The sequence below is a fragment of the Sebastes umbrosus genome, chromosome 11 (assembly GCF_015220745.1).
Source record: "Sebastes umbrosus isolate fSebUmb1 chromosome 11, fSebUmb1.pri, whole genome shotgun sequence".
NCBI classification, from domain to species: Eukaryota; Metazoa; Chordata; class Actinopteri; order Perciformes; family Sebastidae; genus Sebastes; species Sebastes umbrosus.
The window spans coordinates 2,846,454-2,863,419 of NC_051279.1; the positions used below are offsets into that span (position 1 = coordinate 2,846,454).

Genomic DNA, 16,966 nt, shown 5'->3' on the forward strand with positions numbered 1-16,966 from the left:
GTGAAATCCTGCAGATGCCGTTAGGAGCACCGGAGGACAGAGGAACATGATTTCTTTACCTGTCTCATGCACTACTGTCAGGATATAGTGACCGTTTTATAATCATATTTGCTCCAATCTGCCTACTGCAGCTTTAAATACAAAGTCTGCTTCATAGACAATAAATGAGCTGCTGATTTAGTGGATTTACATTAAAATTAAACTCATATTCTGGCTTTTTCTAACATATTTAAATCAGAATTTAAACCTCCGCTGGTTGCAAGAACTCTAAAACCCCCCTGCATCTTAACAAGATTATGTAATATGACTGAAAGCTCCAGAACAGCTACTAAATAGACTCTGAGATTAAGATTGTTTTGTCAGCTACACACCGCTTTTCCACCGTGGTGAGACACAATGCCATCAGTTATTCAGGGGTTAGCTCTACAGATTCTCACTTCATGAAACACATCCTGGGGCACAGATGTAACAGGTGATTTCAAACTGATTATAAATCCATTTGTATTTGCAGAGGGTTTATGAATAATCATGGGAATCACAGCTGTGTCTCCCACTGGGTCCTTTGACTACAGAGGAGTGCTGTTAGCTGGAATTAACCAGTGGGTGGCACTAATACATCAGCTGAAGAATATCAACACTTGGCCCTCACTTCAGCCTCTTGTCTCGTCAGCAGGGAGCATCACATGCTTCTGGTTCCACGTGTGCTAAATGACTGATGTCTGGTTTTTGCTTCACATTAATCCATATCATTGCACTAGTGAGTAAATTAAGCAAAGAATTGAATGTATGAAGATATCATTACCCAATATTATTCCATAAACTGCTTCATCAGATCATAAATAACCTTAAGCCATGAAAGTCAAAAAGAAAATCACCAAGTTGAGGAAATAAATTAATTATATTCTGTGAAAAGTGATTGGTCTTTGCATAACTGCCGTCGGTTCGGCACTTTATCTCATTGTCTCATCTATGAATTTCATTAATCTAAAAAAAAAAAAAAAAAGTTTCTGATGCTCTTTGTATGTGGAGCATAAAAATATCTAATACTTTTGTTTTAAACTTGCTGTAATGTTATCATTAAGTGCAATATTAGAAAGAATCAAGACACATTTATTCAAGTCCTGTACTCAAATATAATTTTGAGGTACTTGTCGATACTTGAGTATTTACATTTTATGCTATTTTAAAATTTTATACTTGTACTGTAATTTAATATACAGATTATATCTTCTTTTTTTTTTTTTTACAGTTATTAAAAAGATGACACACTTTTATTGATGAAAATACACCAACACTATATAAAGTAGTAGTTGCAATAAAATGCTGTTTAAAGTATTTAGAGCCTTTAGTTAAAGTTTCTGTGAGGAACTTTTAACTGGTTATGAAACAGTCTCTATTTAATACTGATAAATTAAAGTTTCTTGCACAGTAGTAGCTTTAAGTAAAAGTACAAATACAGCAGTGTAAAAGTACTCTTATTACAAGTCCTGCATTAAAAAAGGAGAAGTATTGCAGCAAAATGTACTTAAAATATCAAAGTAAAAGTACTTATTCTGTAGAAAAATGCTTCCTGTGACTTTTACATGAGCCTATTATATTGACATACTGTAGGCCTATATATAACATTTTTTAGACAATGCATTAAGCATGATTTTACTGTTGTAGCTGGTCGAGGTGAAGCTAATTTTAAGTAGTTTAATTACATCAATATTTGTGTTTTGTAAAGTTCATCATATGTTTTTATGTTAAATCTTGAAGTCTGAAAAGTGTCTAGCACCTACAGCTCTCAGATAGATGTGGAATAAAACGTAGGCCTACAACATTTCTCTCTGAAATACTTACTTAAAGCTGAAGTAGGCGAGATTGGAGCAAATACGATTAACATTTTTTTTTCTTTTTTAAACGGTCGCTATATCCTGACAGTAGTGCATGAGACAGATAATCTGAAAAAAATAAATCCTGTTCCTCTGTGTCCTCCGGTGCTCCTAACGGCATCTGCAAGATTTCACAGCCAGAGGAAAACAAGCAGTAAGAGCTGATCTGAGGTCTGCTGTCCAGTTGCCGTCTATGAGAGCAGGCTGTCAATCACACGCGGACACCGATCAAACGGTCAAACTAGGCAGCGCTGATCAAATATGAATCATTATTCTGTTATGTTAATGTCTATTTCTCTCCTCAGATGTTGTCAGAATCATCCTGTAGTGCACGGTTTAGCTGTAAAATGAGAAAGTTTGTGACCCAGCAGACATGTTGAGATCAGGTTGAGATGGCTTGAAGGAACGCCAAGTTCTGGTCACATGACCGGAGCACAGCCAATAGGAACACTCTCTCTCTCTGAAATCACCTGTGATTGGCCAAAGTCTCCCGTCACAGCTAGATGTTCTAAAGCCTGAAAACAGAGCCATGAGAAGGAGCAGAAGTCTAGTTTTCTCTCAGAACACTTGAATTACAATATGCTGAAAGGTTATTATGGAACTTTTGCCCAATAATGCAAAAAAAAAATGTTGCCTACTGCAGCTTTAAGAACACTTGCGCACTTTCCTGCAGACCTTAACACCTGCACAGCTGCAGGCCTGTCTCTTTAAGAGAACAGGTGCGTCATTATCAGGTAATAGTGGAGAAACAGGAAGTATAACCTCATTTGTTGGCGAGAACAAACCGACACAGAGTCTTTATTCAGCACAAACATCAACATGAAGACAGAAGGAAACTACTGCGGTGAGTTTCCTCTTCATCACTAGGAGAGAAGTTAGTTTTAGTCAGGTATAATCTGAATTAAACAGCACAGGTAATAAATCTGTACATCTGTTATTGGATGAAGTCAGTTTAGAAACATACAGAAGTTGTTTGTAGTGTGTTAAAGTGTTTCATCTCTCTGCAGACCGGCCTGACTGAAGACATGACACAACCTTTGCTCCATCTCGGTCTGTCGCTGGCAGGTAAAACTATTTACTCTGACAGTTTCTCCTCTTCCTCCTCCTCTTCCTCCTCTTCCTCCTGCTGCAGCAGCGCTCAAATGGTTCAAACAAAACGTCTCTAAAGAAAAGTATCTGTTGTCTCTTCTGTGGGGAGATGTGGTATTCAAAGCACGTTTATAAAACATGCATTTCAAGCATTAAGCTCGTCTTAAACCTGAACAGCTGCATTCCTCCACTGACTGCTGCTGAGTGACGTGATGCCTTCACGGCCTGACCTGCTGTGGTGATTCAGAATGATGTTTCTATGTTTGTATGACACTTATTAATAGATTGGGATGGGCAGTACTGTAGTGTTTGACTCCAGTAATCATACAAGGTTGTTGCTCATGCATGAATGAAAATGGGCCAACTTCCAACACCGATACTTGGCTAATGTGTTTATGAAAATATGACTTTATATGTGTTATGATTATTCAGTCAAAGGTCAGCTTGCTTTTAATGACACAAATCACAGCACTTACCAATAAACTACTTTGTTACAAAGTAATGAAAATAAGCAAAATCACACAAATACTAGGGCTGTCAATTAATCACACATTTTTTTTTTTATCTGTTCAAAATGAACCTTAAAGGGAGATTTGTCAAGTATTTAAAGGTCCCATATCGTGCTCATTTTCAGGTTTGTGTTTCTACTAGAACATGTTAACATGCTGCAATGTTAAAAAAAACAACTATTTTCCTCGTACTGTCTGCCTGAATATACCTGTATTTACACTCTGTCTGAAACGCTCCGTTTTAGTGCATTTCAACGGAATAGCAACAGAATTGCGTTGCTAGGCAACAGTTTGGGTCCATGTTCACTTCCTGTCAGTTGATGTTTTTTACTTACGCTGCAACAGGAAATAAACTGGGACACATTTAGAATGTTTACGTTTAAAACCGTGTAACGGTCTAAATATTGTCTATTTGTGACATCACAAATGGACAGAAATCCTAACGGCTTGTTTCAAACGCACAATTTCTGAATACGGGCTGTGTGTATTTCTCCGTATATTGAGCGTTTTGATAGTTTAACAGTATTTATATAGCACTTAAACCTTCTTTATAATGGGACATATAAACCTTTTATATGGGACCTTTAATACTCTTATCAACATGGGAATAGGCAAATATGCTGCTTTATGCAAATGTATGTTATATTTATTATTGGAAATCAAAAACATGACAGATATTGATCCAGAAACCCTCACAGGTACTGCATTTAGCTTTAAACAATATGCTCAAATCAAAACATGACAGCCTGCAGCCCAACAGGCAACAACAGCTGTCAGTGTGTCAGTGTGCTGACTTGACTATGACTTGCCCCAAACTGCATGTGATTATCATAAAGTGTGTATGTCTGTAAAGGGGAGACTCGTGGGTACCAATAGAACCCATTTACATTCACATATCTGGAGGTCAGAGGTCAAGGGATCCCTTTGAAAATGGCCATGCCAGTTATTCCCCGCCAAAATTTGATGCAAGTTTGGAGCGTTATTTAGGCTTCTTCCAACGGATTCCTCAGGTTTTCTAGTTTCATACGATGCCGGTATCTTCACTGCTCGCTACAAACTAAAAACCGCGAGTTGCGTTAATGCGTTAAAGAAATCTGTGGCGTTAAAACAAATTTACATTATCGCGTTAACTCTTAACTGATAAATACACAAACTTTTAATCCTTCAAAAGGTTGTTTAACCACATGTATGAAAAGTGTTCTTGTCGTTGGCACAACATGCACAATTTAAAGCATACATGTAATCCTACTCTAAGTGTTGTCTGTGTTATCGAAAGCCTGATATATCTAGATTTTCTGCATTGATGTCCAAAAACAATTAAAATATATGAGTGAGCCACTTGTAATTTATTGCGAATCCATCCTACATACGCCGTCCTTCTGCTGTAAATGTATATTACTCCGCCGATGAAAATAGTCCTCAACAGATGCACTATTTATTCCTGTTTGAGGAACATCTGTTAAAACCCATGGGCCCAGCTGCTGGAAATTACCCCTGAAGAAATGTATTAGTGAGCAGTTTTTAAAGATTTACAATTTCAGTAGGAACAAAGGGGAGAGGGGGTTGGTGGCAGACAAAGTGTTGAGAGACATACCAACACATTGATAGTTTTGGTCTTCTAATGTGATTTTTTGACGATAACAACATTATATAATAATGGCAGCCTTACCCTTATAAAGTGCACATGCATTTTATGTTTGTGAAGATCTCGCATAATGTATACCAAATGAGTAGTGTTATCTATTGTGGTATGAATATTCCCATCCAAAATTACAGATCGTTACCCTGGCATAATACGGCGTTGGATGCATAAAAATGATCTACTTTAGGTATTTGTGCTGCAAGATGAGCCCAGAAAATGAGCAGCAAGAATGTAAATGATATTTTAATTTGTTCATTAACTAAGGGTTGTTGTTCATGCATGGAAGATAATAATTAAAGTAATGATCAGCAACATTTTCATATAATTAAATATTAATTTTACTGCCTGTCTATCTGCGATTGATATTACAAAATTCAACCTACATAGTTCATAAAAGCTTCTAAACGCCTGCGGTTTGGTGGCTGTGTCTCTGACAAAACATCCTTCGGTGCACAGGAAGTGATTTATTTTTCATTTTCAGGAACAGCGGTTAGTTTGGAAGAAATGGAAGATTGTTAGAATGAACAGTTAGACCCACCTACCAGCTAATCTCTGTAGTTTATCATCAGATCAGTGTTGCTAAAGTTGTTGGCATGACTTCTGGGCTCTCTGCCATTACTCACTCTGCAACTAAATCATTCTCATAGTTACATAGTGATATTTATAGTTATGAATTAAGTGTAACTTACAGTCATATTTACAACGTATTTAAATTGCGTCCTTGAAAAACAATCCAACGGTACATGAAGGCATCGACACTGTGCTGCGTCGCTCATGGGGCTTTCTCCTTTCTGACTCATGTCTCTTTATCTTTCTGTCTCTACTGATAAAACGACAAGGCCAGTGATATTTTTAATCAGGCACCGGAACACTTTTGATGTCTTTAACAACTCTGTGTGTGGGAACCTGAACGCAATCCATCTCGCTGTTGGCTCTTGTCATTTTATACTCTGCTCCCCTGTGAAAACGGAATGAAGGCAGTCCAGCGAGACTGATCAGAACCATATTGATTTGATTCACTGTAATTCATTGGCCAGAGCGTTGTTGCATGGTAGCTTTATATGCCAATAAAACAGCACTGAAAGCCTGAATCTGTTAAACTAACACAAACAAGGGGGAGGACTGGCATCGAAATACAAAAACACAGATTTTTTTTTTCCTCATCTCGCTTACGTACAAACTACAAATGGACAAACAGCATACTACAGTTAAATGCCTGTAAAGTCAATGGTTCTTTACAACATTGTTTTGAAAAAATTGCTTATGCACCGCTGATTCTTGAGAAGAGAGACAGCAAATATGATTTCAACACGGCTTACGTTAAGTCAGCCTAACTAAAACACAAAATAGATGTTTAGCTTGGGATCACTTACAATCCAAAAAACATGGTGTGAAATCTACGAGGGAGAAAAGAGTGTGTACCTTACTAATAGGTTTTTACCCCCTGAGCCCAGCCTGTGTGTATCTATAGATTTTGTTCTCTGCAGTGCTGAAAGAAGCATTCACATCCTTTTGCTTAAGTAAAAGTACCACAACATTGATTTAAAAAGTCTCTATATTACAAGTTCAAGGTTCTTTATTCATCATTTGTCAATTCCAGCAAAGCAGTCATTGGCAATGTCTCAGGTTCCTTTAATTATGCTCATAAAATATGTATATATGAAAATCTAAGGCATAAAATAGTGCAGTTAAAGAGACTGTTTATAACTTCTTACACGTATAAATCATTGCGGGTCGGTGTCCAATGCGCACTTCTGTGTGTCTGTATCTAGTGAAGCCCGTCTGTTAAACAGTGTTGGCCGCGGGGGAGACTGTAGCTTTGGTCTCCAGGGCCGGAGTCTCTGCTGTACTCTGCTCCTCTGCCTGCTTTCCTTCACTCACACACCGCGCTCATTCTCACTCGCTCTCTCGCTCCACCTCTCACGTGCATGCGCGCACACTCCACACTGCAGAAGAGTTAGTTTAGCTCTGAGAATATCTAGTGAATGTTCAGTGGACGTTTGTGCAGAAATAACTGCTGCAGCTCCTCCAGACCAACAGAGGTTTCCCGTGTCTTGTGAAGTGACGGGGCTCCGCAGAGAGAAACGTTATCGTCGAATTGGTGCATCCCTAAAAGTAACATCAAATTGAAATACCTAGCTCAGTAGTACTTGAGTAAATGTACTCAGTTACATTCCCCCAATGGTTCTCTCTCCTTTTTTATTTTCTGTCTAGTCCTCCTCTCTGCCAATGTGCTGGCTCAGGACCCGGTCCAGATCCAGTTCCAGACCGACCCGGTGCTGGTTCAAACTGGTACTGAGATCGTGTTCACGGTGCTGACGGTGCCCCAGGTTTTTTCCATGGAATGGCAATACCAAGGAGGAGTCACTGTGGGTCAGTGGTCCGGAGGAAGCCCAGCGGTTAACCCGGGGACCCAGTTCGAGGGCAGGGTCACCATCGCTGCCACCCAGCTCCGGATCGGGAGCGCCCAGCTCCGAGACGCCGGGAACTTCACGGTGGTGGTGACCCCCGTCGCTACAACAGGCCTGCTCACTAACTCCAGATCGATACAGCTGAGGGTGTTTGGTAAGAGATAAAGGAGTGTGTGTCTGCGAGTGAACTTAAGAGAGAAGAAGAGGAGGAGGAGGAGGAGGAGGAGGAGGGAAGGGATGGTGGGAAGTGGTGAAGTGTGCGGTAGAGGATGGTTTTGGAGGGAAGCGATAATGTTAAGGAGGAACAGAAGGGAGTAAAGAGAGAAGAGGGAGGATTTGGGGAGGAAGAGAATTAGCCTGGGAGGTATAATGAAATTAGTGACCCATAGTAGGCGAGGTAAAATTAATGAAAAAGGAGGAGGGGATGAAGCTAGTGGCTCAGGGCTTTATGCTAATAAAACCAATTTGATATGCAGCACTCATGCTCTTAGATGTTTGATATTGTAGCCGTCTAAATGTGTAGCGTTACATTTACATACAGTACATATAGTGTTTGCATTCATTTGCATTCAGCACTGTAATGAAGCCTGAACAGCAGCTCTTTATTTCCAGTCACACCGACGTTACAGTCTCTCTCATTGCTCTTACCAGCAGCGCTAACAGGGTGTCAGAGTGACCAAAATGTTAGAAGCACTAGTCTATTACCGCTGAAAGGTCACATCCTCCAAACTCACATCTGCTAGTTCATGTCATGGAACATCCGCGTCCCTGAGCACGACAACCTCCCACTTACTCACTCACAACTTACTCTGCAAATGGCTAAAAGCTAAAATCCTAAAATATGAAATGCTCCTGCTGCAAGCGGAAAGTCTGCAGGTGATTAGAGCTATTTGGTGGCGGCTCGGATGTTTTTGTTTGTTTGCTATTGCCGCTGCGGTTCTCTCTTAGTCACAGCCTCCTCCGTCAGCACGCCCCCCCCTCTTCTCCCTCTCCAATTATTTAACTTAGGCTGCCCGCCAAGAGGCATCTCGGCTACCACTCACACCGTCTGCCCTCTTATTCGCCATCTGTGCCTCTATCTGAATCCTGTCCCTTCTCAGCTCTCACTTCTTTGATTACAACAAATGATCCTCAACAGAGACATAAAACTGCCCTCTATTGCTCTGTCACTCCAACTTTTGAAGTGCACTCTCTCATATTCACCGCATGCTCTATACCTACAGTAATAGTGCCTTTAGAAACCTCCTCTGGGTAATTCTGCTTTTGCAGCTCTTTGGTAAAACATGTTTTACTCTCCCTGCAGATGCTGTGGCGGGGGTGAGTCTGATTGTTCCCACGGTGGCGGTGGAGGGGAGGAATGTGTCTCTGAGGTGCACGTGGACCGCTGGGACAGAAATTACAGTCCAGTGGGGCAAAGGAGGCGTAGCCGTCACCCCCGACGCCAGGATCACCATCTCAGGCGGCTCGCTGGACATCAACCCAGCCAGGCGGGGGGATGCCGGGGAGTACACGTGTACCGTCAGCAACCCTGTCAGCGCCCAAACGGCCGCCCGGAGCCTCACTGTCTTCTGTGAGTTTGCACCGATCAAGACAAGTGGCAGCTAATCTGCTGTAGCCACTGCAAACAGCAGTAGCTTATCTACTCTATCTACATTGCACCGCACACAGTGGGCTGAATTGCACTTGGGTTGCACAGGACATTCTCCCATAAGCTCGTTGTACTGCTTCTAGCTTTGTCTTGATCACATCCTTAAATCCTAATGCGACGTTCTCACAGCAACACACCCAATCAGCGCAACGGCATACTAAAGTGGTTCCACATCGTCGTCCTCTAACATCGAACAGAAGTTTCTTTACCCACGTGAAAAACACATCAGATTGTGGGTGTTGTTAAAATCTGCTGGGGCTCCGCACGCCACAAGTGTATGCACTAATAGAAAGTCACCACTTCCTGTGGCCACGCGGACACCAGACTTTAATTTGGTCATGTATCACAGCAGTTGTTCTGCTCTCAGATGCAACTAACAATTATTTTCCTTATCGAGTCGTCTCTTAATTGCTCAGTCTGTGAATAATCAGAAACTAGTGAATAACGCTCTGCGCAATTTCCCTAATACTAAGGTGGCATCTTGAAATTTGATTTACAATAATATAAATTGAATATCAGAATTGCTGTTGACAATTGTTTTGATGATATTTGGGGAATGCGCTTATTCGGTTTCTTGCGGAGAGCTCGGCGAGAAAATTGATTCCACTCTCATGTTTACCCGTTAAAAATTAAACTGGAACCGGTCACCAGTTAGCTTAGCTCAGCGTGCAGAGTGGAAGAGGATAACTAAGATAACTAAATCCGCCTATCAGCACCGCTAAAGCTTATTATTTATCACGTTATTACTTTCGTTAAATTGAATCGTTTGCTTTTGCGTTTGTTTGACCTGATCAAAAACTGAAGTGTAAAAGCTACAAGTCGCATAATTCCCACAACTATTCCCTTTCATGAAGTTCCTCCTATAGCTTGAAATACAAGTAATGCACCAGTGTTGTAGTCAAGTCGACCTAAACCGACCTAAGACCAAGACCAGACTCGAAATGTCTGGATAAAATAATCAGAAGACATTGCAGAGGTGAATTTAGAATGTTCCTTTGTTTTCTACGAGCAAACACAGCAATGATGTTAACAAATAAATCAGACAAAATCCAGAGTCCTCTTAGTCTGACTCCGAGACAAGATCGAGTAAAAATGCGGTCCGAGATGAGACCGAGGTCTCGAGACCGGTCTGGAGCGGGCTGCTGCAACACTGGTACTGTATGTAAAGAGAAGCCTCACTAACTGTGTTGAACAGCCAGCAGGCTGCAGGCTGCAGTAACTTATCTGGCAAGTGTCTCCTCATTATGCAGTACTTTGAGTGCTCGATGACCCAAACCTGCCAATCAGGTTCTGCTGTAGATATGACTTGTTGTTTATTTAAGAGGTGGCACCACTGAGACTCCTACCAGATCAAGGAGGACTCATCAGAATGCTTTAGCCAGACGAGGTGGTTTAAACCCAAACATTTACAAAACGATGAGCTCTTAAGCAGAATATATTTGATATACAGATTTCCCTTGTTGTACCTGTGAACCAAATGTTTGTGATGCTGATAACGTCCTCTGATCATCCCCGAACCAGATGGCCCCGACACCCCGGTGCTGACCAAGGACGCCCCGAAAGAGTGTGTTGGGGAAGGGGACGTGTTGGTGGGACAGACGGTGCGTCTCACCTGCTTGTCCGACTCCCTGCCCCCTGCCCTCTTCTCGTGGCAACGTGACGGACAGCCGGTCGCGTCCGGCCAGCCGGGCAGCGGGGTGCTCAGCGTTCAGACTTTCTCAACGGACGAGAGCGGCCGGTACGTCTGCACGGCCAGAAACGACATCACCGCAGGCACGTCGATGCAAGGGACAGACTTGGCAATCGTAGGTGAGTTATGGTGGACGCAGACCTATCTGTGACTGATAATGATGACGGTTGGTTTTGGACTCTGTTCCCGAATCTGTCTTCACGACAGGAGAGGGACAGAAAGTATCGTGGGAGATTGATCCGGTGAGAATGTGGCCAAAGTCGTTCAGTGACTTTCACACACACGTTCTCCTCCTTTTATTTTTCATTTCTTTCTCTGTTTCTCGTTCGCTGCTATTAATTCATCACCTTTTTTTTTAGAATCTTCCCCTCTATCATTTTTTTCTTCTTCTCGTCCTCTTGTCTGTCTGAGCTCCAGACTCATTATCTTTATTAATTCTCCGCCTTTGACTCCATTCTTTCTGTTTCAGACACATGTCTAGATGTAGGGGAAGTGGTGGGCATTGTGATCGGCTGTTTGCTGCTGATCATAATCATCGTGCTCCTCATTCTGCTCATTGTCTTTCTCTGTCGGAGGAGGAGGGGTAAGTCCGTGTGTGCCATCGTGGACATTTTGTTTGTCCACTATTTGATTGTATATTATGCTGAGTCGAACACTTTGTAAAAGGCTTCTTTTCTTGCACTGAAGTGATTTCTTTTTGTTATTACAGCAGAACAGAGACAAAGTGATGCTGCTGTGCTCGTGCAGAAGACCAACCCAAATCCCCGGCCTATAGTAAGCCGCAGTAAAGTTTACATATGATTCACCATTGATTTTGTCTTCATCCTGTCCATGTGCTGGTGCTAAAGGGCTTTTCACAAATTAACCCTCTCATTCCATCTTTCTTTTGCTGTCTCTTCTCTCCCTCCCCTCATCTGTCATCTGCTCCCATTAAGCCTCCAGATCTGCAACCTAATGGTGCAAGGGATTTGGGCCAAGGTCCCCACCCCCCCCTCTATAACACGCGCCACCCCGACCCCTTATACGCAGACCCGCGCGGAGGCAACCCACAGACACTGCCGCTGAACGGGCTGCATAACTCCGACACACACCAACACAATGGTCACACCCACACGAATGGACTCCTACACAATGCCTCTCAGAACGGCAATTCATACCCACACAATGGCGTTGACAACCGGGCTTTCACGCACACCGATGCTCCGAACGCAAACACACTCCCGAACACGCAGCAGCAAAATCCTAGCATCGTCATACAGACTGGCACTGCGCAGGGCGGCGCCCAGCAGCCGGCGGTCCACGTCAACCTCAACACGCTGCCACAAACCGCACAGCAAAACAGCAATGCACAGATGCCTGCCATTCATGTCAATCTTAACTCATATCCACCCGCTGGCCAACAGGCTCAGCAAGACAGCTCATTTCCTCTCCCCAATACAACCAATAATAACGCTTCACAAACCCAACAAAATTTAGCTTACACATCAAATCCCAGAATGCAGAGTGGCCAGTTCTATCCTAGTGACCCCCGGCTGAATGGTCACATAGAAGCCGGTCACGAAGATCAGCCTGGACTTGTCCCGACTGGATACACCCACTATAACAGTAATACCGCTTCTCAGCGAAACGCCAACACGCAGACGTACCAGCAGGAGCCAGAGCCTCGTCGCAGGTCTGAAAGAAACTCATGGGATCTCCTCAGAGGGACGCCAGCTTATCCCAGCGGCACGTTTCAGAGAGGAGAGACCTCACCTGTGTTCACCTCTGACTCTACAGACTACACTACCCATCCTCCTATACGAGAGGCGAGAACGCCAAACAGATCTCAGCCTCAAACTCCGAGCCAAATCATTTCCCGGATCAGAGCTTCACCCAGATCAGATGCCCCGTCGGCGGACAGACGGACACGGAGCCGTTCAGCTGATCTGCGAGGCCCAAACACTCGCAGCGTAACACAGCTCGAGGCTGCACGCCACACGCAGGGAAGCGGCCACACACAAAGGAGGAGCGCTCCGCGGGACATCAGAGGTTCGCCTGGTAGCCAGACCGCCCCCAGGCAGGAAGCCACACACAACAATAACCCCCGGGCACTGCCACTCATGAGCCAGCAGGCCTCTGTAGGCCGCTCTGCTCTGTCACAAGGACCCACGACACAACAGGGACTGACTGCACCGCGGGGCGCAGATTCAAGAGCTTTGGCTGATCCTAATCACCTGCCACAGGCACACATGGCCCAGCAACACAGAGCCGTACCGATCCAAACAGCACCACAAGGCCTGGGCAAACAGACACAGCCTGTCATAAATGGTGCCAATCAACCTCGCCAAGGAGGCACTGCTCCAGTCCCACTCTCTTCTGCCCAGCGTAATCCCAGTAACCTAACCCAGGCTGCACTTACAGCCCACGCTGAGAGGGCTCAGACATTTCAGAATCGGAAACAACAGACCCAGGCCGCCCTGCTCCACCCCGGACCACAGGCTCGTCACGCTGCTGCTGCCGGGGCTCAGCATGCACCGCCCCTTCCTCCTGTGATCCCCCTCGCACAGTTCCAGACCCTCCCCAAGAAGCACACCCAGCACAGATCCCCAGCTAGAGGTCCTCAGCCCCCCAGACCTCCTGTTAACATACCGGTGGCTCAACGACCCCGACAAGTACAACAGCGGCCCGCCAACCATCATCACCATCCTGGAAACGGCCACTTGAATGTCAGTGCACACAGGCATGCCCATGCCGATGCCCGTGGCGGTGCCCGTGGCAACGGGCAGCCTTCCCACTTCACCCACCCACAGCAGGTAAATCTGCAGCCAACAGCAGCCATGTGTTTTGTGTTCATGTGTATTGATATTACAAATTTCCAGCACACGGTTCTCTCTCAGATTTGCACTTACGGATGTCATATCATGTTCCTGTATATGTGCATGTGTACAGCGTTTCTACCTGTACTGTCACCTCAACAGTTTGTGCTTTTGTCTGTAGAGAGATGCTTGACAGTACATGTAAACGCATGTTGCATTTTTACGATTGACAGTCTTCTTGGTGCCACAAAAAAATGTATTTAGTCGTGAGTGTTTGTGACATTGTGGCGGTTTTTAAAAGCAGCGTTGTGTGTCAGAGGTTCTGCCTCTTCTTCTGCATGACATGTTGGCAATGAAGGGCTTGTTGTGTCTCTCCAGCATCAGGCTCACAGAGGGAGACCAAGATGATGACAGATGTCAGCAGACAACCGTCCCGTATGCATCCACTGACACAAACAAACAGCTGACAGACGTGATCCAATACACCACAAGCAAGACTGACTGCACAAGGTTCTGCTCTCAACAAAAGCTGGTATCTCAGAAATACAGTCAGTTATTTTAATGGAGGAATCGAACATGTCTCCCATGGGGAGGATAAAATGTAACTTTTTGAAATGGAGTCCTGCTTTCCTAGAAATAAATGACAAAATGATCTCAAAGGAGGCTTCATTTACCCTTTACTACTTATACTAAATTAAATAAGCTACATGATGCTGAAGGATTATTAGATAAAATGCTCCCCCATCAACAACACACACACACACACACACAGTTACACACGTATTGCACTATTTTGAATTCTGAAGCGCTGGTCATGCATCAAACTTTGTCAAGAGCCTGCTCAGAGTAGACAAGCTCAGTGATCCATAGCCCTTGACCACGCTCACATCCCCTCATCCATTCATCATGAAAACTAAACAACACTACCTTGACAAAATGCACTTGAGGTGCGTGCATGAATGTCTGATCTAATAGTGACGGACAGTACATGAGAAGGGACTCGGCCCTCTTGGGAACAGCGATGATTATGGAAGAAGGAATCAGCCCTGTGGGTGGTCTTAATGTACGTGGAACTATTTGTTTTGCGCCTTCTGTTTACAGATGCCTCTTCTGACACTTCTCAATTAAGGGGATTCGCCTCAGTGGTGCTCAGAAGTAACGCTCAGCTAACTATGAAGGGGATCCCACAAATGGATGGGCGCTTATTAATTAAATGCTTTCAATGACTTGGGGAAAATAATCACGCCCGTGCATGAATGAGGTCAGCACAAAAGGGCTCGAGCTGCCACGCTTTCTGCTGAAAAGGCACAATTTACTGTCTGCGCTGGGTCATGGACAAACAATGGGATGTCATTATCACTTTAACAGATTATGTATTTATTGATTTATAATGTTTGTGCTTCATTTTAAACTTGTAAAAAATGTATTATTTAGGTTGCACCAAAGCTATTATTTATGAATAAATGTTCAATTCATATGGGATTTCAAGGACAAGGCTGGTGATATTCTTTATGTTTATTATTGTCAACAAATCCTGAAGGAACTGATCCTACTTAAAAGTGAGGTATCTCAGTCCTCTGTGCCATAGAGCTCCATCGTTGTCTAATAAATACATAATGAGCCGCACAGTTTACTGGATGACATGGTTCCATCATTACCATAAACATGGGCACTGTGGTTTATCGCACATACACTATCCTACCGCTGTAAATTCTCACCGGAGCACCACATGTGTATTAATCCCCAGCTGAAAGTAGTCCCCAACATATGCACTACTTACTGCTGTGTGAGTAACATTTACTAAAAGCTACAGTGCCCAGCTGTTGCAGGAAATTACTAAGCCTTTTTTTGAAAACCAAACTACATATTTGCAACCTGTTTTTTTTTTTTTTTTTCAAAGATTAACATCTTGAGCAGCAACAAATGGGCCGAGAAACGTGAGCAGTGAGGGGAAGTCAAACTAAGTTGTTTTTTGTCTTTTCGTGGGATTTGTTGACGATAAGAACACCTCATCTTCAAACATCAAAATACATAAACTCAACATCCAAATTTGAAAAAAAACGACATGAGCAAATACACAGCACATCTGGCAGCTCCAACCAAACATCTGGAGCCTGAGATTTACTTTACTGCCTTGAAAATTGGTGCCGTTTTAGGAAAATTAATGCTTGTATATACATATGTTGAATATTCATGCTGCAATCACAGTATTTCAGTCTCTTTGCTCCTCAGGAAGGAGTTGTTCATTGTTTGGGCTTTAAGATCTTATTTTCTCAATAACAATAAAGAGTTTTTGTTACTATGTGTGTTTGCGTATAACTTGGTGAAGTGAACAAAACCAAAAGAACTTTCAGATTCGGCACATTGTCTGACTTATTTCCATCACAGTGGAAGTCACTTGTGTAGACTATTCACAGCGATCATTACTTTGTTTTGCCTCTGCTTTCAAAATGAACGTATTCTTCCAAACATTTTTGATTTTCGGTACAAAATGCGTCCTCATGCATGTTGACAGTAAGGCAGACCACAAAAAAAACCCTCCTATTTATTCTGGTGCTCCTCTGAATCACAGAGCTGTTTGCAGTCTGAGCATATTTCTGCTCACTGTGTCTATAGTGCTAATTATGCATGGCGCCTGTGTACACCGAGCGCTGTTGTTGATTCTCCTCAGATGAATCTGTTCCTTCGGCTTGTTGTGGAGGTGCAGAGCGTGTGTTTGGATCACAGCTTCATCAGTCTCCCAATCCCCTGCTCCCACTTGTACGTCACCTCTGATGAACAGTCCTGCTGCTCACTATTGGAGACACTTCACGCTAGTCTAGCACTGTAATGAGTGGAGATGGAGTGCATTTGAGTACCTGGTACTAGAAAAGGTTGCGGCGTCGCCTATACCCGTTCCACATGAAAGCTGTGATTTATGAAAAGTTTGGAGCAGTTTTACAAATAGTGCTTTACTGTTGCTGCTGTCTTTGGAGTGAAGTGTGTTGTTTATGGCCCAAACAACTGGAATTACAAGACCCTGTGTAGTCTTGAAACCCACAACACGGTAAACCTCAAACGCTGATGTGGCCTCCTTCCCTGGGCCAATTTGCATGTAAATCTCCTGGTGTTGTTTTATTATACTGATTTGCCATGATTTACTGTGACTGCCGCAAGTAATTGTAATTGTTTACGCATCCCTTTGGAGGCATAAATTAAAGGCAAACATAACTCAAGTGCGGTGTGTGCAAATAGGGCATTTTTTTTTTGTATTGATGAATGCTTGTTTTTGTGTGTGTCAAACTGCGGCAGCAGAGAGCTTTCCTGCC

General features: G+C 43.4%; 1 protein-coding gene across 2 annotated transcripts; it reads left to right on the top strand.

Annotated features, from left to right (window-relative positions):
• The first annotated feature begins 2,597 nt into the window (after positions 1-2,597).
• On the top strand, positions 2,598-15,962 carry si:dkeyp-97a10.3. Of its 2 annotated transcripts, none has more exons than XM_037785863.1 (9): positions 2,598-2,718; positions 2,882-2,939; positions 7,329-7,679; positions 8,829-9,095; positions 10,695-10,982; positions 11,333-11,446; positions 11,573-11,637; positions 11,799-13,655; positions 14,037-15,962. In XM_037785863.1, exons 2-9 carry the CDS (start codon positions 2,900-2,902, stop codon positions 14,064-14,066), a joined length of 3,012 nt encoding a protein of 1,003 aa, XP_037641791.1. In that variant the 5' UTR covers positions 2,598-2,718; positions 2,882-2,899; the 3' UTR covers positions 14,067-15,962. The 2 variants fall into 2 exon arrangements, with proteins under 2 accessions (XP_037641791.1, XP_037641792.1); XM_037785864.1 differs by having other exon boundaries at positions 11,576-11,637.
• The last annotated feature ends 1,004 nt before the right edge of the window (positions 15,963-16,966 follow it).